We start from the raw sequence: 27,428 nt of genomic DNA, 5'->3' as shown, positions 1-27,428 counted from the left end.
TTTTCCCCACGTCTGTTGTGTGTGGAGCTGCTGCAGCCATAACGCAGCAACGGGTTACCAGCTTCTCCTGAGCTCTGCGCTCCACGCCCCGCCCATTTTCGTCTCGACTACAAATCGGGAAGGAGGGAGAAGTGACGTATGCCGTAAAGCAGTCAAAGCCGTAAAAATGTGTAGTTTTTTAGTGTGGAAGGGTTCCTACCATGCTCCTCAAAGTTACATAGTGCCAGTGAAGGCGATACAGACCCCTCAGACCATGACAGAGGTTCATTAAACCTGTTGGAAGTTGATGTTCCATCACAATGATGATGATGAAATATTATATAAGGTGGAAAAGTTATATAGTGCTGCTTTAATGCTATTGACAGGCGACACAGGTCTGCTTACTGGCAGCTGGCTGCAAGACAATTGTGAGAGTTTGACATGAATCTAACATGGATAGATACACTGGGACTCGATGCACCCTCTCTTAATCTCACTTTGCAATGTTTAAATGGCAATAGGATGCATTTAATTCTATTCTACTCTAAATATATGGGAACTGCACGTACCCTTAAGTTACATCAGGTATTAATGGGTGCAGAGGACTCAGGTGTAGAAATAAGTGAATCCCTGCAGATCTGGTTTAATCACTTGGATTTGTGGGCAGATTTAACAGTCCTGAATCCAACACTCTATGAAACTGAATGACATCAAGGATGTGTGAGAAATAGGAATCATTTACACTGGCAATTGTTGCATTCAAAACGCTCCACAGAACTGTACACTTTACATACACAAACCCAGAGTTGGGTAGTAACGAGTTACATTTACTCTGTTACATTTACTTGAGTAAGTTTTGGAAAATGTTGTACTTTTAGGAGTAGTTTTGAATCACTATACTTTTTACTTTTACTTGAGTAGATTTGTGAAGAAGAAACTGTTCCTCTTACTCCGCTACATTAGGCTACGTTGAGCTGTTACTTTTCTTTTATCCCTTTTATCCACGTACGCCTCAATCTCATGACATCACTGGGTGATTCTTTGGGAAAAATGTTTGTTTTTGCATGTTTTGTCACATTTACACAGACTCAAACACACAGAGTTTCTATGAGTTCATGTTTGTTCTAGTTCTGCCTGGTTAAAAAAGAAAAGTACAAAGGCTTGAAATTTTTTGCTACTTGTGCTTAATTTATTTTTTTATTTTCATTTATTTTATTATGTATTAAAGTACTTGAATTTAATTTAAGATTATTTTAATTTAAGCTATTTTTATTTTTTTATACATTTTAATTCATTTTATTATTTTATTGATTTAATTTGCCTGAAGATGATTATTTTGTACTTTTGTCTGTTTGAATGGTTGTGTTAAAAAAATAAATCAGACGTTACTCAACAGTTACTCAGTACTTGAGTACTTTTTTCACATAGTACTTTTTTACTTTTACTCAAGTAATTATTTGGATGACTACTTTTTACTTCTACTTGAGTCATATTATTCTGAAGTAACAGTACTTTTACTTGAGTACAATCTTTGGCTACTCTACCCAGCTCTGCACAAACCCAACTTCTAGCTTTCAGCATCTGCCGCTCAAACTGACGGCACATGGTCTGTTATGTTGGGAATACTAGTTTATTTTTATCCCAGTGGATTTGGAGACTACAACGTGCCAAACCCAGAAGTCTTGCAGACACAACACGGATGACATGACCAGGCCGACACATTAGGATCCATGACCACTGACTCACCGGCGTCCGCACGGCTCGGTGATGCACAGAATGACAAAGCACAGAGTCAGAAAACAAGTCTAGTCTTCCCGGTCGTAATCCTCAAAGGTTTGAATAGAAGCTACAGAATGTGATTTTCTTGGTTGTTGAACGTGTTTCACAGTACACCCAGAAGGTATTATTAGTTCAAATATAGTCTAACTACTGAAGTCATGAAGATCGCTGTCTCTCCCATCGCTCCAGTGGGTACATCATTTGTCTCCAATGACCCATACTTTACTTTACATTGTTTCGGTCACATGAATCAACATGCCAATGGTTCTGAAACTGCCTGGGTAGGAAATTCAAAGCTGCATTTAAAGTGTTTCGAAATAAAAACATTCAAAAATACTCTATTAATCCTCAAAGGGAAATGAATTGTTGCAGTAGTGATTTTTTAAGAGTCTTCAAAGAGTCATTGTCAAGGTTTATTGCTGCAGGCAGGAAGCATTTCCTGTATTGGTTTGTGTTGAAGCAGATCTTAAGAAAGCTCTGACTAACCATCTGTTGCTGAAACACTGGTGTGAAGAGGATGCTCCGGGTTGTCTAGGATCTTGTTCATTTCATGTAGTATCGTCCTTCGCACAATAAGCTCCAGAGGCTTCAGAACAGTCCCCAGAATAGAGACAGCCTTCTTTATCAGTTTGTTCAGTGTCTTTAAGTCACTAGCTCCCCCAACAGATGATTGCAGGCGTGATTGCACAACAGATTTATAAAGATATTCAACATTTTGTTGCAAACAGTGAAGGAACTTAAAGGGGACCTATTATGGCATTTAATGTATATTTTAAACAGGCCTTGAATGTCTTAAAAACAATCTAAAACTTGTTTTTCTACATAAAACAGAAATTCAGCCTGTTGGCCATGTCTCTAGTTTTACCGCTTCTAACCCCATTCTAAGTCTATTTTTGAACAGTTCACTAACGCTTTGAGCTAGGAGGCTGAAATTCTAGATTATGTATCAGGAGGTGACTTTCATTCACTGTGCGGATTTTCAGATCTGTGTGACCTTCGGAAGTGTCAAAGGTCACCGCGTCTTTTGCTTTTCGGCCTGCAAAGACTATTTTGTGTCTTTTTTTGCATAGTTCACTAACGCTTTGAGCTAAGAGGCTGAAATTCTAGACTCTGTATCAGGAGGTGACTCTCATCCACTGTGCCGAGGTCCAGACCCATGCGACCTTCAGAAGTGCCAAAGGTCACCGTGTGTGGTGCCTTTTTCGGGCCTTTTTTGTGTGTTTGTTGAATAATTCACTAACGCTTTGAGCTGGGAGGCTGATTTTTGACTATGTTGCAATGCAGAAGGCCCTTTGCTAGGATATTTTGGTCCCGTGGCTGTACGACTTCCTCAGAGCTAGTTGGCATTGCAGAGGGTTCACAGAGTTGAGACTTGGCAAGCCCAATCTAGGCCCCATATGGAGGCCACAGGTCAAGTTTTACTTGGTTTGGTCAAATATTGTGGCAACGGTGTCCGTTCGAATGTTGGAAAAGGTGACGTTTCAAAGCCCCGCCCATCGAAAAGTACAGATCCGATCTGCACCAAACTAACGTCTGTCTGATCAGACTCCTAGCTAAAGGCGTTAGTGAACTATGCAAAAAAAGACACAAAATAGGCCCTGTTCCATTAGTCAGGAGGCTCTCAGAGCTAGAGGTTTCTACACCCTCCTAACCAGCCAGGACGTTTTGGAGGAAACACTGTTGCAGAAGTCATAGAAATCTGAATTTTTCTACCTGAGTAATGAATGTGAATACGTTTGACACCTCTGGGTGTTTGGTCCTGAGGGTGAACACATTTTTGTGTGAGGGTGTTGCTAGGTTTGAAGTGGACTGAGATGCATTGTTTGGTGAAGATTGTTCTCAGTTATTTCTGCACAAACATGTTTTCATCCCAGACGTGCCAGAAGAACTGATCCCAAAAGGGACTCAGATTAAAATGAGTCACATTTGACATTGATGTTTCTGGATTACTGTAATGCTTTTCCTCGGTCACCCCTGAGTGTGCCAGCTACCATTTTCAAGAATCTCATATCCATCCACCCAATACCTTCACTTGCTTTTTCCTAGGTAAGGTCACATGGTGTCTGCTGAAGCCTATCAGAGCTTTTTATGAGCTAAAACCAATAATTTGTGGCACCTTCTGTTGAAAAAAAGATTTCATGGCCAAACCTCAACCAAACATCAAATTAAATGGCCAAATAAAACTGAGAAGTAAGAAAGACAAAGCTCTACTAGTCAAATTGTGGGGTTTATCTTGCAGAATTTCATGAAACTATTTCATGAAACGAGTAACTGTTTATCTACGGCGGAGTATTAGGGCCAAACTAAGACAAAAAAATTGGAAATTACGAGAATAAAGTCGTAAAATTACGAGAATAAAGTCATAGCCTAATGTTACGAGAATAAAGTCGTAATACTACGACTTTATTAGAATAAAGTCATAATATTACGACTTTATTCTCGCAACAATATGACTTTAATCTTGTAATTTTACGACTTTATTCTCGTAATATTACAACTTTATTCTCGTAATATTACGACTTTATTCTCATAATATTACAACTTTATTCTCGCAACATTAGGCTATGACTTTATTCTCGTAATTTTACGACTTTATTCTCGTAATATTCCGACTTTATTCTCGTAATTTTACAACTTTATTCTCGTAATTTCCAGTTTTTTTTTTGTCTTAGTTTGGCCTCAATACTCCGTCGTAGTTTATCAGTTTAAATCAGTGAAAAAGTTTGCTGAATATGCATATGACTGTCATCAAGGAGAGATGAGTGTTATCCTTTTAGCACTTTAGTTTTTAAAAGTAACTTTGATTGGTGGTTTGTTTAGGTTTAAGCACCAGAACCACTTCCTAGGCTTAGGTATTAAAAAAACAACCTACAAAGTGGTGGAATATCCTGCTTCCCCCAGGTGACGAATATTTCATCAAGTGCAAATTCTCAGGATAAGCAAGAGAGCAAATTCCAATTGAAATGTATCCCATAATTGCCTAATTTCCTGTATCTCAGCCTGAACATTACGGTTGGATAACAATATTGGAAGTATTTTGCTGAATGACAGATATGCAAAAACATTTCTTTGAATGTTGCTTAGAAATTGTAGCTGTCACTATACAGGACTGTCTCAGAAAATTAGAATATTGTGATAATGTCCTTTTATTTTCTGTAATGCAAAAATGTCATACATTCTGGATTCATTACAAATCAACTGAAATATTGCAAGCCTTTTATTATTTTAATATTGCTGATCATGGTTTACAGTTTAAGAAAACTCAAATATCCTATCTCAAAAAAATTAGAATTTTCTGGGAATCTTAATCTTAAACTGTAAGCCATAATCAGCAATATTAAAATAATACAAGGCTTGCAATATTTCAGTTGATTTGTAATGAATACAGAATGTATGACATTTTTGTTTTTTTAATTGCATTACAGAAAAAAAAAGAACTTTGTCACAATATTATAATTTTCTGAGACAGTCCTGTATAACATTTACAGACATTAGATCCTGCTTTGTCCATAGTAGATAAATCTGACGGACTAATGAAACTCTGGAAATAAAATTCACATTGCTGGCAACCGTTCTGATCTTTTCCTACATCTCTGTGGGTTGCGTGACGGGGACTCGAGCAAGTTGAAAAGGCCATTCAGGCCTTTATCCCCAATCGCTTCAAGTTCACTGCTTTTCATTTTCCACGTTTGACTTATTGTGTTACTGTACGTAATCCCTCCTCTTTCTCATTGTTGGAGTTTAGGCAGTTCGGCCACTTCTCGGGGCTTTAACAATGGGGGATCAGCAAAAAAGCAAATTACTTTAGACACGCCTAATCTCAGCATGAAAGGATTTAGACAACAGAACGGTGATAGTTGAGCTGTTTTTAATGTTGCAAATAAAAGGAGTGTGGAATTATTATCATTTTCACGGGTCCCAGCTGACGCCCAGAAAACAGCCTTTATGGTCGTCTTTGCAGGGACGTTTAGACTCGGGATGTTGAACTAACTACAGCACTGATGCCGTAAGCGTTGCGAGGGTTTGGGGATAATATAATAATAATAATAAAGGCTGCCTGTGAAGTTTGAATTACACTGTTGCCAAAGAACAGAGGCAACATGCAGAGCCACTTACTGCAAACTCCGACAGCGAAGAGAAGCTTTTTAACGAAGAGAAGGTTTTAACAGGGATAACAATTCATCTAATACACGCTGCTCAGTAAAAAAACAACACAAGTGGAATCAGCTCAGAGAGTTTCTGGAATAAATTTGGAATCTAACTATAGTTGTAATTAACTGCTTATATTACCAATCCAGGCATTTGTTCTCTCGTAATAAGATACCCTAGAAATCCATAAAGCCTTTAGATTGTGTTTAACCCTCATTCTGTCTTCGGGTCAAGGAAGGAGGAAGAGAAGAAGGGAGGAAAGAAGGAAGGAAGGAAGAATGGAAAAAGGAAAGAAGGAAGGAAGGAAGGGAGAAAATAAGGAAGGGAGGAAGCAAGGAAGGAAGGAAGGGAGGAAGGGAAAAAGGAAGGAAGGAAGAAAGAAAGAAAGAAAGGAAGGAAGGGAAAAAGAAGGAAGGAAGGAAGGAAGAAAAGATGAAGGGAAGAAGGAAGGAGAGAGCAGGAGGAAAGACGGAAGGAAGGGAAAAAAGAAGGAAGGAAGGAAGGAAGGAAGAACGGAAGGAAGGAAGGGAGAAAGGAGGAAGGGAAGAAGGAAGCAGAGAGCAGGAGGAAAGATGGAAGGAAGGGAAAAAAGAAGGAAGGAAGGAAGGAATTAAGGAAGGAAGGAAGGAAGGGAGAAAAGAGGAAGGGAAGAAGGAAGGAAGGGAGAAAAGAGGAAGGGAAGAAGGAAGGAAGGGAGAAAGGAGGAAGGAAGCAGAGAGCAGGAGGAAAGATGGACGGAAGGGAAAAAAGAAGGAAGGAAGAAAGGACGGAAGGAAGGTATTAAGGAAGGAAGGAAGGGAGAAAAGACAAAGGGAAGAAGGAAGGAAGGGAGAAAAGAGGAAGGGAAGAAGGAAGGAGAGAGCAGGAGAAAAGAAGGAAGGAAGGCAAAATAAAGAAGGAAGGAAGGCAAAAAAAGAAGGAAGGAAGGCAAAAAAGGAAGGAAGGAAGGAAGGAAGCAAGGGAGAAAGGAGGAAGGGATGAAGGAAGCAGAGAGCAGGAGGAAAGATGGAAGGGAAAAAAGAAGGAAGGAAGGAAGGAAGGAAGGAAGGAAGGAAGGAAGGAAGGAAGGAAGGAAGGAAGGAAGGAAGGAAGGAAGGGAGAAAAGAGGAAGGAAGGAAGGAGAGAGCAGGAGGAAAGAAGGAACAGGATAATTAGGTCATTTTGACCCAAAGACAGTACAAGGGTTAAATAATAAACTGGTCTCGACCAGCACCAAAGACTCTTGTGTCAAGAAGAGATTTGAATTATTTTTTTAATTCTGAATCAACAGAATATATTACATTTACAATAATTTTAAGATATTTTGATGTGTTTCTTTTTGTGACTGTTCTCATTGATGAGTCATGGACGGACTAGATTACAGATTGCATTTAACGACTCTTTTGTCTACAAGATTACAACTTGCTCTCTTCTATCAACATTGTAATTTACAATGAGTGTTCAATGCTTAGTTAGTGCAAGTGTGTTCATTTCAGTATTATGAATGTATTATTACACTTACATGTATCACATCTTCTATATATCTGCAGTATAAATGATAGCAATACGTGATAATGTCAATAGCTATAAATGCACAAGAAGGACAAAACTAAACTACAAAGCATAAAGTTTAGTATATTTCTCGCCCTAGCACTTTAAAAGCAAGTGAGTAGTAGCTTTTATTCTGTATATGATCCATTTTAAAGCAACGAGAGTCAAGGGTATGTCTTTCACACCAGTACTGTAGTGTTTACACGGTGACTGATGTGACATTAGTTCAGTCTGCTGAGACTGTCACAACTATTTATCAAGTAGTTGATTATATTAAACCAGTACAGGTGTTAATGCCTGTATTATGTCATTGCTCAGTTGAAAGTGTTGCCACAAAGTGAACAGCGAGAGCTTTTCTGCTCGGGGCCGTGCTGAGATTGTAATGTATGGTTTCCACATACTAATGCATACGAATTATAATGTGCTGACAAAAGTATTTTGCACTTCTGCAAAGAAAAAAAGAAAAAAAATTGTATATAAATATTTAAAAAATGCAGTATGCACTCAAATACTACAGAAATATTATCCGTGTACAGCCCTGGAATTATGGGATTACTGTACATCAGTGGCGTCAATTCAGTGGAAGCTAAGGTACGGCAAGGTTACGAGTCACAGAACTTAACTAGAGTATCTATCAACACGTCCAGCAAATACTCATCACAGAAGTTTATGTAGCTGATCTGTGTGGTCAAGAAAATTGGAACTTTTTCAAATGCAGTCTCGCTCACTGCAAAAACTCAAAATCTTATCTTGTCTTATTTCTAGTTAAAATGTCTCATTTTTAGTCAAAAGATCTCATTACACTTAAAACAAGAGTCATCACCAGAAAAATAACTTGTTATTTGACCATTTTCACCTGTTTCAAGTAAATTTTCACTTGAAATAAGTAGAAAAACTCTGAACAAGATTTATCTTCTCATTACAAGTAAAAAAATCTTGTTCCACTGGCAGATTTTTCTACTTATTTTAAGTGAAAATCTACTTGAAACAGGTGAAAATGGTTGTTTTTGAGTCTTGTCTCAAATGTAATGAGATTTTCTTTTACTAAAAATTAGACATTTTAACTAGAAATAAGACAAATATTCTTTTTCTTTTTTATTTCTTTTTTGCAGTGTATAATAACTAGTGAAATCGATCATTCGATTGTCGTTCTGATTTGCATTTGTAGTTATTATATATGTATTAAGTAATAGAATAATCAATACAAAGAGACACAGAGTAATTCCATAAATGTATTTAAAAAAACAAACATTTACATTTAACCCTTGAAGCCAAGGTGTGGCCATACCCAATTGACGCCCCTGCTGTACATTCACCATATCACAGCCAATGTTTGCCAAACCATGGTTTATCCTTTGGCTTGGTTTGAATATTTTAGTGTTTTTTATCTACTGATGTTTTAACTTATCTTGCTTCTTCTCTTGGGGCCGTCCTTTTTGTTTTTTTAGCCAAAGCACTGTCGTAACTTTATCTTGTCCTGTGTTGTTTAGTGTATGGTTTTGGACTGTATGTATAATACGAGATGAATCACTCACTGTAAACCAAATTTACCCAAGGGTACAATAAATAAATAATCTAATCTAACAAACCGTTTTCTGCCTTTATTACTGGTTTATTTCATCAGTCATGGCTCAATATTTCCAAGGAAGGCTTTTGTATTTCAACTTCCTCCAGGTATTTCACATTACCAGGTGTTTCTGTCCTTCACTGCAGTTCTGGACTGATTTGCTTTGGAAAGTTACAGTATGTTCAGCATGGATTTACACAGTTATGTTAAATATGACTCCTGATGATAAATCTGCATTATCTGGCAACACAGGGTTTTTTTTTCTAATCCGTTAATAACGTTTTTGTGAATAAAATCCACTTTTTTTTTATGGCAGTTTGTTGTATGAGTAAAATGTGGCATGTGGTTGAAGCTGCTGCCAATCGAGTGAGTTTTGAATTCTGGACCTGTAATTATGTTCTTGCGGCAGACGTTGAGTGCAGCTCTGCAGCAGTTAGGTTAGGTTAGGTTAGGTTAGGTTAAGGTTAGGGTTAGGTTAGGGTTAGGGTTAGGTTAGGGTTAGGGTTAGGGTTAAGTTAGGTTAGGTTAGGTTAAGGTTAGGGTTAGGTTAGGTTAGGGTTAGGTTAGGGTTAGGGTTAGGGTTAAGTTAGGTTAGGTTAGGTTAGATTAGGTTGGGTTAGGGTTAGGTGAGACGCAGGAGCCAGACGCCTCCTCTCTAATGGGCTTTTAATTGAACGGGACTCGTTAGCAGAGAGGCCTGTCATGACTGAAGGGAGGAACATAAACCAAGACCAAACATTCCACACCTTCTCCACCCTCTCTCCTTTTTTCCCTCACACCTGCCAATCTGCATCAAGCCAGATGCCTGACATTGGCAGCTGTATGTGTCTTGTAAAAAGCCTCCTGGCCTTCACTTCTGCATGTGACATTTTTACCTTAAAAACGAAGGGTCTTAACCTTGTACTGTCTTTGGGTCAAAATGACCTAATTCTCTTGTCCTTCTTTCCTCCTGCTCTCTCCTTCCTTCCTTCTTTCTTTCGTCCCTTCCTTCCTTCTTTTCTCCCTTCTTTCTTTCCTTCTTTTCTCCCTTCTTTCTTTCCTTCCTTCCTTCCTTCTTTCCTCCCTTCTTTCTTTCCTCCCTTCCTTCCTTCTTTCTTTCGTCCCTTCCTTCCTTCTTTCCTCCCTTCTTTCCTCCCTTCCTTCCTTCCTTCCTTCCTTCCTTCCTTCCTTCCTTCCTTCCTTCCTTCCTTCCTTCCTTCCTTCCTTCCTTCCTTCCTTCCTTCCTTCTTTCCTTCCTTCTTTTCTCCCTTCCTTCCTTCTTTCCTCCCTTGCTTCCTTCCTTCCTTCTTTCCTCCCTTCTTTCCTTCTTTCTTTCCTCCCTTCCTTCTTTTCTCCCTTCCTTCCTTCTTTCCTCCCTTCTTTCCTTCCTTCCTTCCTTCCTTCCTTCCTTCCTTCCTTCCTTCCTTCCTTCCTTCCTTCCTTCCTTCTTTCTTTCCTCCCTTCCTTCCTTCTTTTCTCCCTTCCTTCCTTCTTTCCTCCCTTCCTTCCTTCCTTCCTTCCTTCCTTCCTTCCTTCCTTCCTTCCTTCCTTCCTTCCTTCCTTCCTTCCTTCCTTCCTTCCTTCCTTCCTTCCTTCCTTCCTTCCTCCTTTCCTCCTTTTCTCCCTTCCTTCCTTCTTTTTTCCCTTCCTTCCTTCTTTCCTCCCTTGCTTCCTTCCTTCCTTCTTTCCTCCCTTCCTTCCTTCTTTTCTCCCTTCCTTCCTTCTTTTCTCCCTTCCTTCCTTCCTTCCTTCCTTCCTTCCTTCCTTCCTTCCTTCCTTCCTTCCTTCCTTCCTTCCTTCCTTCCTTCCTTCCTTCCTTCCTTCCTTCTTTCCTCCTTTCCTCCTTTTCTCCCTTCCTTCCTTCTTTTTTTCCCTTCCTTCCTTCTTTCCTCCCTTGCTTCCTTCCTTCCTTCTTTTCTCCCTTCCTTCCTTCTTTTCTCCCTTCCTTCCTTCTTTTCTCCCTTCCTTCTTTCCTCCCTTCCTTCTTTCTTTTCTTTCTTCCTTCCTTCCTTCCTTCTTTCCTCCCTTCTTCCCTTCCTCCTTCCTTCTTTTCTCCCTTCTTTCTTTTCTTTCTTCCTTCCTTCCTTCCTTCTTCCCTTGACCTGAAGACAGCACAAGGGTTAAACTGGCTTTATACTATGGTGGGACTGTCATTTGTTATGTTTGGGAGGCTTATAGGAACAATATCGGATCATTTGGCAGAGGAGTGAGGGGAAAAAGCAATAAAAGCAGCCTCGCTAGGGAGATTACTGATGCCAACATAACACGCAAAAAGGTTTTAAATGTAGCTTGTGTCTTCAGAAATAAAACAATGTAATTCAAAGTACCAAGCCTGCTTACCACCCTCGGTGTCTCGTCGTTCAATGAGAAGCTGAGAAGCTTTTCAATTACTCCTAAATCTTGCCTTGGTTTCCTTTGTCATGTTGCTGAAAATTTGATTTCTGTTTTGTCAAAATAGCAGTTGAACCCAAAACTCGATTGAGGCACAACCAGTACTGGAGTTGAGGGGGGATGAGGAGGACGGCATCCCCCCTGAAATAAAAACAGTCCAAATCATCCCCCCAGTAAATCTGCCATCCCCCCTTTCCATCCCTTATGTCATTTCATCAATGAATGTGGTTTTACTGCTATTTCAACATTTAGAGTCATCACCAGAAAAATAACACCAGAAAAATAACTTAATTGACCATTTTTAACCGTTTCAAGTAAATTTTCACTTGAAATAAGTAGAAAAATCTGCCAGTGGGACAAGATTTATCTTCTTATTACAAGCAAAAAAATCTTGTTCCACTGGCAGATTTTTCTACTTATTTCAAGTGAAAATCTACTTGGTGGAAATTGTTGTTTTTTCCAGTGATGAGTCTTTCTTCGTTTTAAGTGTAATGAGATTTTTTTTTTACTAAAATGAGACATTTTAACTAGAAATAAGACAAATATTCTTGTTAAGATTTTGAGTTTTTGCAGTGATCCATTTTACTTATCCTGTGAAGGACAGAATCATATTGATAAGTTCAGAAAACTGTTTTTTATTGTTGTGTTTTGATGTATTTGATGTAAGCCCAGTGGATATTTAAAGCTTACAGAAGGCTGCATTTAACTGCTGCTATGTCATTCCTGCAGTATTTCTGCAGGTGTTTTGGTCAGTGCTATTATTTGTAATATATTATATTATTTGTAATCGGCACAAATTATCTGTCCCCATATGATAAAATCCACCATCCCGCCTGAATTCTTTTTACAACTCGAGTACTGGGCCCAACGTTTTCTCTGCTCCCCTGAGAGACCCTGGTCTGCGTTTGTCTGATAACCAGAAAGCGAAGGCTGCAGAAACATGCTTACTTCATTTCCTAGGTGCCTGATACTGGAGAATGGGATCATAAAGTTCTCCTCAGAGAAGGAGCTCCCACTGCAAATTGTTACCCTTTTTTCCCACTGCTGGAGTTTATCTCTTGGCGTTGGGGAGGGGTCGGGGTCGGGCGAGGTGACGAGGGAAACAGTTATCTTTCGGGGGTAGAAGAGCCTTGCGGATTGGAAAGTTGCTTTGGTGTTACTTGCATTGCACAGGTCGTTGGAGGTTAATGTGAAATTTCACAGCAAATAAGAGTGGCCAGCAGGGTTAAAAAAGAAGAAAAAAAAAAAGAAAATTCAGATGGAGGAGCTGGAACTGCTGGAGAAGGAGAAAAAGGGGAGGTGTGATAGGAATACATCTTAATCTGGTGCTCTGTTTCTGTCAAGGCTCGTTCTGGATCAAGTTATGAGAGCTAGCCGGTGAGCTCAGTCCCATTATTAACAGATGAGTCGATCGCTCATCCTGTTACGGCTTTACAAGCCTCCCCCGCTTCTGGAGACAGGTACAAATTTAAGGCTGAGTGATACTCTAAATTGGATCCCATAACTAGGGCAATGGATGTACAATATCACTTTATGATCTCAACGCTGAAATCCACTCAGATCACAGCCTAGCTGGAAGCAATCAGGCCGCCGTGTCCACCGTGACATTTCCAAGAAACGGCTCTAACAATATTCATCACTCACTTCCCCTTGACCAATTGTGTCATAAATTCATAATTTCAATAATTTTGAATTTGCTCCGATTCTGGCCGTTCAAGGCGACATGGGTTTTTGGTTCCATAAGACGTAAATGTGAGATGATTAGATTGTGGAATCGTTTACTTAATATGCCAGAAGGCAGGGTCAATAAGAAAGTTTTTATTTGGAGTAAATTAAATGGCTCGCCATGGGCTAAAGAAATATTTACATTATTTGAAGAGGTTGGATTACAGTATATGTATAGTAATAACTTAACCTGTTCAATAACTTCAATTAGTGATAAGTTATTTGCTTTATTTGAGACAAAATGGTTTAATGATATTTTGTTTAAGTCCAAATTACGAACATACATCCAAATCAAGCACAATTATATGGAGGATTTTTTGTGCCAAAATTAAATAAATAAATACATCATTCATTAATTAAATGTGTCATTAATTAATTAAAATTAGAATGAAATATGTCATTAATTAATTAAAATACAATTCATTTTAAGTAAAAAAATATATTTATTATTTCAGCATTTAATTAATTAATGACACATTTAATTAATGATTTCGTGTTGCGTGTTTGACGAGTGAAACTGACAGTGAAACTGACAGATTCAGCAACACGAAATCATTAATTAAATGTGTCATTAATTAATTAAATGCTGAAATAATAAATATATATTTTTACTTCAAATTTAATTTTAAGTAAATAAGACACATTTAATTAATTAATGATATATTTCATTCCCATTTTAATTAATTATTGATGTATTTATTTATTTATTTAATTTTGGCACAAAAAATCCTCCATACAATTATGAACCTTATGTTAACGCAAATCTAACAAGAAATCAACAGGAATCCTTCCCTGAAATCTTAAAGTCGGCAGATTTAAAAACATTCCCGAAGATGAAAGGTTGTGTGAATTATGTGAACTTAACGAAGTGGAAAGTGAATCACATTTTCTGTTATATTGCCCTCTGTATGATGAACTGAGAACTCTATTATTTACTGAAATGTCTTTTAAAAACTCAGAAATGTTCTGGTGCTCTGACGATGATAGAATGGACGGGTTGTTTAACTTCAATGTTTTAAGTTGGCTCATTTTGTTTCTGAAGCCTGGATAAAGCATCAGGATTGTTTATCAAATCAAATCAAATCAAACTTTATTTATATAGCACTTTTCCTACAAATAATGAAACACAAAGTGCTTAACAGAAGAAAAAAAAAAAAAAAAAAAACAAGAAAAAACAAATAAACATAAAACTTATTAATGCCCCCCCCCCCCTCCCCGCAGACAAAAGCACACTACAATTCACCTAAATTCCTAAATTACACACACAGACACGCACGCAGACACATGGTGTAGACATGGCTAGGCACAGAGGATCCAGGTGACGAAACGGTAACAGGGAGCCGTCCACGCCAGGAGGTCTCATAGCCCGCAGCTACAAGGGGGGGGGGGCCCACAGAGACCATCCCGGCCCGGACGGAAAGAGGAGTCCACACCCCAGCGGTGAGGCCGTGGTGCAGAGCTCCACAACCATCCAGGCCAGAACGACCCCCAGGACGACCCCCTGCAGGCCAGAGTCACTCCCAGCATGGAGGCTCCCCATGAGGAAACACTGGATATAAAAGCTACAAGAAAGCAGGATAAAATACACTAAAAGAGTTTAAAAGAGTATAACATAGCATAAAATCCTAAAAGTATGTCTAGAAAGTAAGACATTAAAAACTAAAATAATAAAACAGTAAAATGTATAAAATAGACCATAAATAAAAACTAAAATATTTAGATAAAACATTGAGATTAAACAAAAATAAAATACGATAAGAAAGGATAAACTAAATATAAAACAGAGCAGTAAGATTCAATAAAAATAAGGGTGAGCATAAGAAATGTAAAAGAGTTAAATGAGTCAGTTAAAAGCCTGATTAAAGAGATGGGTCTTGAGCCTCTTTTTAAAAACATCAACAGTCTCTGCGGCCCTGAGGTTCTCCGGGAGGCTGTTCCACAATCGGGGACCATAAAAACTGAATGCCGCCTCCCCGTGTGTCCTGGTTCTAACTTTTGGTATGGTTAAAAGGCCAGCACCGGAGGACCTCAGGGTCCGTGAGGGTCGATAGGGTAAAAGTAGTGCAGACAAATAAGAAGGCCCAAGTTTAATTGGTACAGGGTCTGTTGTCTGGCTTTCATTTGCTTTATGTTCCTTTTTCTTTTTTTGGTGTCTTGTAAGCCCACTCGGGCTGGGCACTTCCTGTGCATGACACGGAAATAAAAAGAACAGGAGTGAAATATACACAGCTTTGTGTTCCCCGTTGCCACGGATGCAGAAAAGAGCTGAACCTCCCAGACTCACTGCCAGGTTGCACATTTATAGACCTGGCAAGTCTGATTAAAAGAGGCCGTAGAGGAAGCTGTGAGAGGGAACATAGTTGCTGAGGGGAAGCAGAAATGTGTGCGGAAAGACTGAAATGATACAGGGGCGATCAATCAAAACCCAAGCATTTATTCCAATGAAAGGAGCAGTAGAGCTTAACGTGTCTTCCATTAAACACTCTCCCTTTGTGGGATAGTTTTTGCTTTTCTAAGCTGCCAAACGCATGCAGGCTGCTTTAATGAAGGGTTTATACCTGAGCATATAAATTAAAAACATACTATCATTTATTTCATAGGGCTAAAGTATATTATAGTGCTGATGTTTCAAGTATCTCCTAAAATGTTGCCCAATATTTAATAGGGAAAGAATGTTTAAATCCGGAGTAAGGATTCATTTCAATAACACATTTTAAGTGTATTTACTTAAATTGTTTTTATATTCAGAGAATAAATAGTTTAATCACTGGTCTGAGACAAACATGAAAAACATCTGTTCAGGCTGGCCAGTTATTTTACTTTGAGTCATAAAAGGCAACCATATTTTTTCAATATCTTTTTATTTCACAAAAGAAAGGCAATCACAAACATCCTAAATGACAGTAGGTCTTACAATTTTCTTTTGTGCACACAAGCCAAATCTCGCCTACAACCCAAAAAAACACAAAAACATACACACGAAATAAATAAAAATAAATAAACTGGAAGAAAAAAAAAAAGTAGGGGCATCAAAACTCGAATACCTACAGATAGATAAGATACATAAAGTAAATGACAGCAATAAAACAGCAATCAGCATACAGTGAAGTTTACAATGAATGAAGCTCTAAGCCAGAAAATAATGGGAACCAAAATTCTTGAAAAAGATGGCCACGGTTATATTTTTCCAATGTTAGCTTTTACTCACCAATTTTTGAAGTTTTATGACGTCTTCATAAAACTTAAGTAGAACAAAGTATTGCTTAATTTTTATTTTTGTTGCCATAAGCAAAACATTTATTATATAATTGATCAATGTGACTGGATTCAATAGTACCTTTTTAGTAGTAAAACTGAAATTGTTGTGTAAATAGAAAAATCTAAAAAAAAAATATGACACCATCTGTTGTGTAACCCTAAAATGCTACTTTTTTCTTTGCAAATGCGTGTGACTGAAGGTGAGAAAGTCTTTACACAAGCCCGTTGAGCACGCCGTTGAGAAAAAAGTCGAAATGTCGAGATTAATGTTGAAGTACAATTTTGAGAAAAAAGTTGAAATGTTGAGAAAAACGTGGAAATGCCGAGAAAAAAGTTGAAATGTCGAGATTAATGTTGAAATACAATTTCGAGAAAAAAGTCGAAATCTTGAGAGAAAAGTCAAAATTTCGTGAATAAAGTTGAAATGTTGAGAAAAAAGGCGAAATTTCGACTTTATTCACGAAATTTCAATTTTATTCTTGAAATTGTATTTCAACATTAATCTCAACATTTCAACTTTTTTCTCGAAGTGCACAATAAAAAAAAATCTTCTCTCAAAATATTTTTTCTCCTGCATGGCCCTAATACTGTTCCGTAAAATGGACGGACAGCTCAAAACGGGAAAAGAGAAAGCTTAATAGGAGATGGAGGTGGACATTGTACACATTTATGGAGCACTTGGAGACCCGTGGGAGGAAACTGGGATTACAGTTTATACACACATGTGACAAGACTTTGAAGATCTGAAGTGAATGAAAATACTGAAGGGTGGCTAGAAACTTTCAAAAATAGTTGTTTTGTTGTGGTGTCTCTGTGAATAAGCATGCTTTTCTTATGATGCCTGGGCTGCTCCTGTAGTCACAGTATAGTACAGAACAAACAGGCAAGAGTGATATTTTTTACCTTCCTACCTTGCGTCCAAGATAATTAAATGAAAAAATGATTCAGGAGGGATATGTTTGTATTAGAAAAGAAATATGAATATGTTACTCGTTGGAGTGTTGAACTCCAACTAGATGGAAGTAATAAGGATTATATTCCACAGCAAGGCCGCCTCATTAATTTGTTGATGTGGACACTCGGACTAATTAAGCAGATGTATCTAATTGCACATGTTTTAATCTTGTTTACTGCAGGTTTGCCATTTCTGGTAACCGGCATTTGCACGTCCTCACCCGTGCACCTAAATGAAATGGAGCCATTAGTTACACATGGTTTCAACTGTTGCTAGGCTGAGCGTCACAAAGAGGTTCCTGCATTTGCATCAGACAAGGTTTTAGTCTGTAAGCATGTGCAGGTACAGTAGGTTCAGAAGCATTTGCAAATAAACAAATTTTGTAAAAGACATTAAGGCAAGGCAAGTTTATTTATATAGCACAATTCAACACAAGGTAATTCAAAGTGCTTTACATCGACATTAAAAGCGGCAAGACATAATTAGACAGTAAATGGCAAATAAAATGAAATAAAATTGTGAGATTAATCAAACTTCTGAACTAGTTTCTGTCCTTATGAACCGTCACATGCGTTTGATATACTCAGGGGGTCGACTGTCCGACAACTGTCTCATTGACTTTAAAGGTTGGCTAAGGGTTAGTTGTACCATCTGTTTTAAGACCCCCATGAAGTTCCTGTTTTTAGTCAGGAAGCCATTTGACCCCTTGATCTTTGTGTTTTTTAAAGATGTCTGTTGCTCTGACATTCCAGATTAGTTCCTCTTTAATTGTAATGTCACATATGTGTCTTTGTAACCCCAACGTCTGTTCATTGTCTGTCTATTTAACTGCTGACTATCCTTATATGGTAATGTTCCTGTCACAGTTTTCTCAATAAAAGCTGATGCAAAGGAGGAGTCTGCAAGCATTTGTTGAGAGCATCCGTGAGGGCCATGTTGCTCTGCAAAGCTCCGACTTTGCTTCCCTTCTGCAGAAGGCGTTAAAGATCATTCTAACAGTCTCTTGTGTCTTTCCTGGTTATGCATTTATTATGTTGACTTAGGGATCCAACAAAAATGATAAGAAAAGAGGTAAAATAATAAAAAGCACAAGTTGTTAAAAATAGTGGCAGTAGAGTACAGCAAATAAAGATGTGTTCAAAGCCACCTGCCATTTTTTTGATCAAAAGTCATATAATAGTAAATATGGTCTAGCCATTTTGTAGGTTAGGAGGTTGTTTTGGTGAGGATTCAGCTACACCGGATTCACCGGAGATCACGTTCAGCTTTCTGGAGCTGTGGTGGGACTAACTAAGCGAAACACTGGTGAAAGGAGGTTCCCACCTGAAAACTCCAAACACATGTCATGTATTGCTGCTCACGAGTATAGAGTGAAGTTGTACGAGGGTCTTTAGTGATGGCTAATCCATTTTTTTGAGTTCCTTGTGTTTATTTCTACTAATACATGGATGTACATCCTCTGTAGGCACTGGCGTTGGACATCCCACATTTTTGATTGTGTTATCCTAAATCCATTTAGGTGGTTTATAAAGGCAAAGTCATAGAAAAATTACATTATTTCAGTGCACTGTATGCTGATTTATATCAATCTCTTTTGCAATGTTTGAAAATAGTTCAGAACACAGCATGTTTTCTTTTAATTGGCACAAAAAATCACAGAGTTTATATTTATTCACTGGGTCCCTCTCCACTTCTGAATTGATTTTGAAAAATTACAACTTACTTTTAAAATTTTAACTGGGTTGCACCATCTTATTCATGCAGCCAGTTGCTTCTTAATGTTGAAAACAAAAAGGTGATCTAGCATTTGCACGTACTGCTCCAAATCCATGGAAGTTTCCCTCTTTCTGTACATACAGCAAAACTGCTGACACGTCCATATCGCTGCTTAAGACTCAGCTCTTTCCTTGGCTTTTAACTTGAGTAAAGTATGATGCCCAAGTAAACAATGTAAAACAGTAGAAAATACTTTGTCAGTGTTATTTCATACGTTCAAATTTACAAAGATAAACTGTCAGCTTCAATGTCATTTGAAAGATTATTTCGTTCTGTTTTGGAAGCGTTTTCTAGCTCTTTCCATCTCCTCTCTGCCATGGGCGAAGACCAGTCAGAATTACAGTGGACATCCAGGCAGGGGCAATTAACCCTTGAGCTGTCTTCAAGTCAAGGAAGGAGGAAGATAAGAAGGGAGGAAAGAAGGAAGGAAGAAAGAAAAGAAGGAAAGGACAGAGGAAAGAAGGAAGGAAGGAAGGAAGGAAGGAAAGAAGGAAGGAAGGAAGGAAGGAAGGGAGGAAATAAGGAAGGAAGGAAGGAAGGAAGGGAAAAAGAACGAAGGAAAGAATGGATGAAAGAAGGAAGGACGGGAAAAAAGAAGGAAGGAAAGAAGGGAGGGAGGAAATAAGGAAGGAAGGGAAAAAAGAAGGAAGGAAAGAAATGAGGAAAGGAAAAAAGAAGGAAGGAAGGAAGAAAAGAAGGAAGGAAGGGAAAAGGAAGGAAAGAAGGGAGGAAAAAAGGAAGGAAGGAAGGACAGAAGGGAGGAAAGAAGGAAGGAAGGGAAAAAAGAAGGTAAGAAGGAAGGAAAGAAGAGAGGAAAAAGGGAAGGAAAGAAGGAAAGAATGAAGGAAAGAAGGAAGGGATTAAAGAATGAAGGAGAAAAACAAGGAAAGAATGTACGAGGGGAGAAAAGAAGGAAGGAAGGAAGGAAGGAAGGGAGAAAAGAGGAAGGGAGAAGGAAGGAGAGAGCAGAAGGAAAGAAGGAGAATTAGGTCATTTTGACCCAAAGACAAATTTTAGACAGAGTTGTTAAAGCAATGTTACCTTGACACCTTTTGGCTGATTTACCAAGTTAAAATGTGGACATTAAAACATGTGGTATATACATTTAATCTTGATTTTGACCTTAAATCTTGTCACTTTGGTTTGGGTCATAAGTCTGACCGATACATCTCATCTAGCGAGCTGTTCCGATCTGCAGCGTGCTGTGACATCACAGACCAAGATCAAACTTGAATGTCCCAGCTTAATCTCCAACTAATATCACATTTTGCTTTATTTTCTGCCTCTTGGAAGAGGGTAGGCATGGGACGATATGAAAATTTCATATCACGATATTAGTGGACAAAAATATCACGATTACGATATTATCACGATATTAGCGCGTCGCTTATAAAATTCTTAAAATGCAAGGAAAAAGACTAACCGTGGATCCACTGGTTCCTTCAGAACATTTATTCTCAAATCATTCTCAACACAGTGACACTTGAGGTAGAGAACAAATAGTGTACTGTAAATGTTATGCATTACAAAGTGTAAACTATAGTACCGGTACTTATTTGAACTTTCTTTTTTTATAAGAAAATACTTCCCTGAGAGTCAAAAGAAATAAGTGACAAATAGAAATAAAGTGACAAAGTAGAGCCAAATGCACACTGATTGTATTACTCTCTGAAACTTTAACAGTGGCTGGCTGCTCTGCCTGCTCATCAACAATAACACACGTCGGGGGATTCTTCACTTCCGCCCGGCGCTCCGCCTCTACAGCTGGATCCGTATCCGGTCTGGGCCGGATATGCAACCGGGCGAGTGAATTGACACTTTCTTCCAAAAAAAAAAAAAAAAAAAAAAAAATTCTTTTTTTTTTTTTTTTTTGGCGATAATTACAGTACCCCACGATAACGTTATCGCGGCCGTTTTTTATCGCGATATACGATAATATCGTATATCGCCCCATGCCTAGAAGAGGGTAGTGCAAAGTGGCAACAGTAATTTCAGAAGTGACACACCAAGCAGAAGAAGGGTGGAGTGACAATGATAACTCAGCTATTGTGAGCAGTAAAGACGTGGTTAATAAAGGATCACTTTTACCAAATCTTTGTATTGATTTGACAAAATCATGACACTGACATTTCATTAAGATCTCAGGAAACTGTGACAATTTAAAAAATAAAATATGGACATAATGTGTCCTCTTTCAGCTAAGCTACATCTCTTGGCAGCAACCTCACATTTCTTGTACGAGTATGAAAGCAAACGTATGTGTAAATATTTCCATTCATCTCTCTGCAGGAGGGCAGCTGACATTTCACAGCAGACAGGCAAAACATCAAAGCAGAAAATGCGAGTGCATGCAGCTTCACTGGAAAATCCTGGCGCTATCATCAATGTTCTCTCCAAATCTGAGCTGTTTATGCCACAAGTATTCATGTGAAATTCTTTTAAAAAGTTCATACATTTCTGCCATTTTTGAGTGCCTCCCTTTTTTTTTTTTTCTTTTTTTTAATTTATCCTTTATTTATTCAGGAAAGTCCCATTGAGATACAATATCTCTTCTGCCAGGGAGTTCTGGTCAAGATGGCAGCAGAAAAATAAATTCAGTTTCATATGAAAGAAAATACGTACAAGGACAAGTAACTTTACAAAAAAATAAAAACATATCAAAACAAGAAACAAACAAACATAAAACATACAAGGATCAGAAAGGTAAAAAGAATTCATGACAAATAATGGCACTTGATTAAAAACAATGACATTGTTCTGTGAAAACTGATTTAAACATATGTTTGAACATATTAAGAGAGGGTGAATATTTCGGTAACCCTTTCTTTTACAGTACAGTAATAACCAGGTAATACCATGGTAATTACACTGTAATTACCTAGTAGTACCTTCTATTTACAAGGTAATTACATGGTAACTACCGGGTAATTTACCCAGTAAGTACTAGGTAATTAATACGTATTTTCTTGTACCATGTAATTATGTGTATTCACATGCAAATACATGGTAAATACCTGGTTGTTTAAACTAAACATTACTAGGTAATTACAAAGACATTAGATGGGAACTATGAGGGAAAATACAGGTATTTACTAGGTTAATATTGGTAACTACCAGTCAATTTACCATGTAATTACTCTGAAATTACATGAATTATTTTTAAGTAAGTACCAGGTAATTACTAAGTATTTTTCTGCAAACTACCAGAAAATTATAACCTATATTTGAGGTAATTACCAGCTAATTACACTTCAATTACCATGTAGTTACCTTGTATTTACTATACATTTCATGGATAACTACCGGGTATTTATTTATTTTTTATTTATTTATTTATTTATTTATTTGCACAATGACAACAGTAAAGTTTTTTTATCATACAAGGACAAATAATTTGCGCAGGAAAGGAAAAGAAGCCCGAAGGGCTTATAAAAAATCCTCCCCCTCAATACAAAATCACCAAAACAAATCAATCAATAGAAAAAGAATAGAAAGGAAAATAAAAGGTAAAAGAAACAAAGAAAAATACAATAAACACCCAAACAAAAATATCCATGAAATGGCAATTTCATTTTAGTATGAATAGCCTGTTAATTTTGTATATATAAAAGATACCCCATTACCGATTTTTACCGATTCATTATTGATTTATGTATTATCAATGGATTGGTGCATGTACCCTCGAGGGGTGTAAATGACTCTGTTGACCTTGTTATTAACCTGATAGTTACCATGTTTTACCTGGCAATTGGCAGGTACTTACCTTGTAGTTACTTGCCCAGTAATTCTATTGAGGGTCTCTGGAAAAAAAATTGAGATTAAGGGTGATGGCCAAATGCAGATAATACTGGGGTCTTTGACATGCCAGTTTGAGATCTAAATATGTTGTTATATCGTTATTAAATGCACTGTATTTTTTATTTGTTGCATTGATTGACTGAATGTGCCTATATTTTCAACACTGTGCCTAGTTTTATGTTTTACACTATGCAATACGTTTTACATTGTACAATATGTTTTCATACAGAACTTTGTATTTTTTTCTTTATCCTTTTGAAGAAAAAAAAATGTCTTTGACAGATCACCTGTTTTGGCGTATTTGTTATAAGGTGGTGGTGGTGTGTGAGGGGGTGTGTGTGAGGGGGCGTGGTCCAACTTTCTAATTGCAGGGTAAAGGGGAGGTATTATCAGACGTTTTGTCAATTGTTCAAATCTTTAATTCTAATCTACAATTACCAGGTAATATTATGGAAACACACGCTTTCTTTTACAGTCCAGTTTTACTTTAATTAATGGGTAAATATCAGGTAATTATTTCTGTACTTAATGCAGAAGTACCAGGTAATATTATGGAAACAACACACGCTTTCTTTTACAGTCCAGTTTCACTTTAATTACTGAGTAAAAGCCAGGTAAAAATTTCTGTACTTATTGGGTAAATACTTAGGAAATAGAATTACTGGGCAAGTAGATACAAGGTAAGTACCTGCCAATTTGCCGGGTAAAACATGGTAACTATCAGGTTAATTACGAGGTCAATAGAGTCATTTACACCCTCGGGGGTACATGCACCAATCCATTGATGATACATAAATCAATAATGAATCGGTAAATACCCGGTAGTTATCCATGAAATGTATAGTAAATACAAGGTAACTACATGGTCATTGAAGTGTAATTAGCTGGTAACTACCTCAAATATAGGTTATAATTTCCTGGTAGTTTGCAGAAAAATACTTAGTAATTACCTGGTACTTACTTAAAAATAATTCATGTAATTTCAGAGTAATTACATGGCAAATTGACCGGTAGTTACCAATATTAACCTAGTAAATACCTGTAATTTCCCCATCTAATGTCTTGGGAATTACCTAGTAATGTTTAGTTTAAACAACCAGGTATTTACCATGTAATTACATGGTAAATACACATAATTACATGGTACAAGAAAATACGTAATAATTACCTAGTAATTACTGGGTAAATTACCCGGTAGTTACCATGTAATTACCTTGTAAATAGAAGGTACTACTAGGTAATTACAGTGTAATTACCATGGTATTACCTGGTTATTACTGTACTGTAAACGAAAGGGTTACCAATATTTCAAGTTGAGTTTGTGTTGTAGCTCATTCCAAGCTTGCGGTGCATAAAAGGAAAAGGCCGATTTACCAACTCTGTTCGAGTGCCTGGGACCACGAGGATAATTTTCTCTAATGATCTAGTGTTATAGCTAATAGAGTAATATTTTAATAAATTGGATATGTACAGTGGTAGTTTACCCAGTAATGCTTTTGCAATAAATATGAACATATGTGTTTTTCTCCTTAGACTCAGTGAAGTCCATTCAACCATTTGATACAAATTACAATGATGTGTACGTGCACTTGAACCTGTTACAAACCGCAAGGCAGCCTGATAGACTAAATCCAGTTTTTTCAAAAGAAAAAAAGATGCATGCAGATAAATGAGATCACCATAGTCTAATACTGACAAAAAGGTTTTATCCCCTCAGGTGTCGGCAGCTGACGTACCCGGAGGACCTTCCTCAGATCTCCGTGGTCTTCATCTTCGTGAACGAGGCGCTGTCCGTGATCCTGCGCTCGGTGCACAGCGTGGTCAACCACACGCCGGCTCACCTGCTCAAGGAAATCATCCTGGTGGACGACAACAGTGACAGCGGTAAGAGCTTTTCCAGCTATGTGTGAAACAGTGACTACGTTTACATGCAGTCAAAATTCTGGTTATTGCTAATATTCCGGTTACTGAAACATTCAGAATATTCCGTTTACATGGTAATTAATCATTTGGGATATCTGGATCAAACCAGCGACGCGCAGAGAACATCATGACACAATTCCCGTCATTTCCGCTTCTTCTTCCTGTATTCAAATTCAAAACAAATGCTGTTTCGTGCAACTTTTCACTCACCTTCTTTTAAATCTTCTATCCCGGTACTTTCTACCGTCTACAAATGCAGAAATGTTCATATCCTTCATTACATTTATGAAGTGATTAGTCTCCTCCTGGTCTTGTGTTTCTCCGAGTTTATAAGAACTTCCTGGACTCAAAAGACCAGGATTCCTTGTGAAAAGAACATGAGCAGAAAACAAATTCCTGTTCCGTTTGATGGGGATATTCCGTTTGGCGTTTACATGACCCAATATTCAGGTTTTAAAAGGAGTAACCCAGGGGTCATATTCTGGTCTTTAAAAACCGGAATATGAGCAAATTCGGGTTATTCAAAGGGGTTATTGGTGTTTACATGGCCGTGCAAATTCGAGTTATTGCCAATATTTGGGTTTTAAAAGGGTTATTGATGCATGGAAACGCAGTCAGTGTGAAAATATTGAAAAGAACATCATTTTATAACCAACTCGCGTATGCTACCTTTACCTTTTGGGCCCTTGACATGATATGTTGGACAATATTTGATAGTAGAACCTCAAAAATGGCTTTTAAAATGGCTTAAAACTACATGACAAAACAGCAGGCGAGGGATTTGTCTTATCCTTATTTAAACTGCTGCACACTACTGTCTCCATAGCAATGTGGGTAAATCCTTACATCTCTCCCACTATGCCCACAGCAGCTGATAATGCTTGCTTCCACATCCCAAGAGCTTTTCTGTTTGGAGAGAGACGGGGACAGAGGATCAGATTGCAGCTCTCACTTGTCCTGCCATCACAAAATAACAAACCTGCCTCCCTCAGGCTGGCAGAGGAAAAAGGGCACATTCGACTCTTAAAGAGGGATGAGCAGGAATCCCAGCGCCTGCTCTGCGGTCCCCGCTGAGGCTCTAACTGCCTTCCATTAAAAAGAGATCTGTCAAAAGCCAATGAACAGACAAAAAAGGAAATGGGATGCCCCAATCCCCCCCTCCCCGTATACCAGCGCGCCCCACACACAGCCCTTATCACAGTTTTTCCAAAATGGATTTTTTAAGAACAACCTTATCTTCACTCTGAAGGCTGTAATATGTTCAGTATTCAATTTCATTTAGAATATATCTCCAACCCTTTCCACGAAGTACTGTTGTTGCAAGAGTACTGTGGGGCTCACCATTTACAGAACATGTACTGTAGCTGTGTGAAAAAGAAAACGCACCATCTTTTAATTCTAGCCTTCTATGAATCGAGATCGGAAAGATCCTTACAGGTTTTGCAATGAGGTCATTACAGAATGGCATACATAAACTTAGCACAAAAAGTAAAGAAATGTGTGTTTGGGAGATTATTTCTTTTTTGTAACAATACATCTTGGCAAAATACGGTTGGAAAGCCTGTTTATTTCCCTTTTAAATGGAGCCACATTTGTAAGGAATCTGCATTTGTGGGATGAGCACTAGAGTTGAATATGTGGGTTGCCCCCATGAAAAATTTGCCAAATCTTCTCTGCCAAAGCCAAATAACTTATTAGGGCCCGAGCACTGACAGTGCGAAGGCCCTATTGTATCTGTAGGAATTTTTGTCGTTATTTTTATTCTTCTGACGAAAAGAGGGCCTTTTTGCCCCCCTAAACGTGCCCCAAAAGTCACCAAATTTTGCACGCAAGCCAGGCCTGGCGAAAAATGTGATACTTGGTTTGCATTAATGGGCGTGGCCTAATGTTCAACAGCGCCCCCTAGAAAGCTTTGTTCCTCAAGCCCCACGATACGGTTTGACGTACATGCACGAACATCGGTAGACACCTGTATCATGTCCGAAACCGAACAGGAAGTCGGCCATTTTGAATTAATCGCGTAATGTTGGAGCAATATGAGCCATTCCTTCGAGAATTAATACGGCCCGAACCCTAACGTGCACCCAGGTGTGTTATACATCAAAATATGCGTCTACATCCTGCGACTACGCGCATTACTTTTCTCTTTCAAAAGCTTTACAGTGGCGACGCTAGACGGCAAAAAGCGCGCCCCCCCCTTCATCTGATTGGTCCATATTTGATAGTTCCCCAAAAGTCACCAAATTTTGTATGCAAGCCAGGCCTGGCGATAAAATTGATATTTCATGGTTTGCATTAATGGGCGTGGCCTAACGGCTCAACAGCGCCCCCTAGAATACTATTCTCTGCCATAACGTTTGAATGGTTTGACATAACTCGTGGCTGGTGTCCTCGGACTCGGTATTGCGTAGTTGACCTTCATTGGCCTGAATTAGCCCTGCCCCTTCTTCTGATTGGTGGATATTTCATAGTTCCTATTTTCTGCCATAACTTTTGAATGGTTTGACATAGGAAGTTGTGGGTCGTGTCATTTCTGATATGCTTATGGGGGGCAGTGGCCATGAGTGCGAGGGCCCGTTCATCGCTGCTTGCAGCTTTAATTTTGCTGTTGTTATTGAC

At 38.2% G+C, this 27,428-nt stretch overlaps 1 protein-coding gene across 1 annotated transcript in view; it reads left to right on the top strand.

Annotated features, from left to right (window-relative positions):
* Positions 1-27,428, top strand: part of galnt9 (polypeptide N-acetylgalactosaminyltransferase 9) — a 73,923-nt gene that overhangs the window by 4,072 nt on the left and 42,423 nt on the right. Inside the window, exon 3 of the mRNA XM_061729757.1 lies at positions 24,604-24,770. Within this exon, the coding sequence (XP_061585741.1) occupies positions 24,604-24,770 (167 nt within the window). The remainder of the gene's footprint in view (positions 1-24,603; positions 24,771-27,428) is intronic.

Source organism: Cololabis saira, chromosome 9, assembly GCF_033807715.1.
Source record: "Cololabis saira isolate AMF1-May2022 chromosome 9, fColSai1.1, whole genome shotgun sequence".
Taxonomy (NCBI): domain Eukaryota; kingdom Metazoa; phylum Chordata; class Actinopteri; order Beloniformes; family Belonidae; genus Cololabis; species Cololabis saira.
Note: the sequence above shows the minus strand (reverse complement) of the source record. Positions and strands in the feature narration are given on the sequence as shown.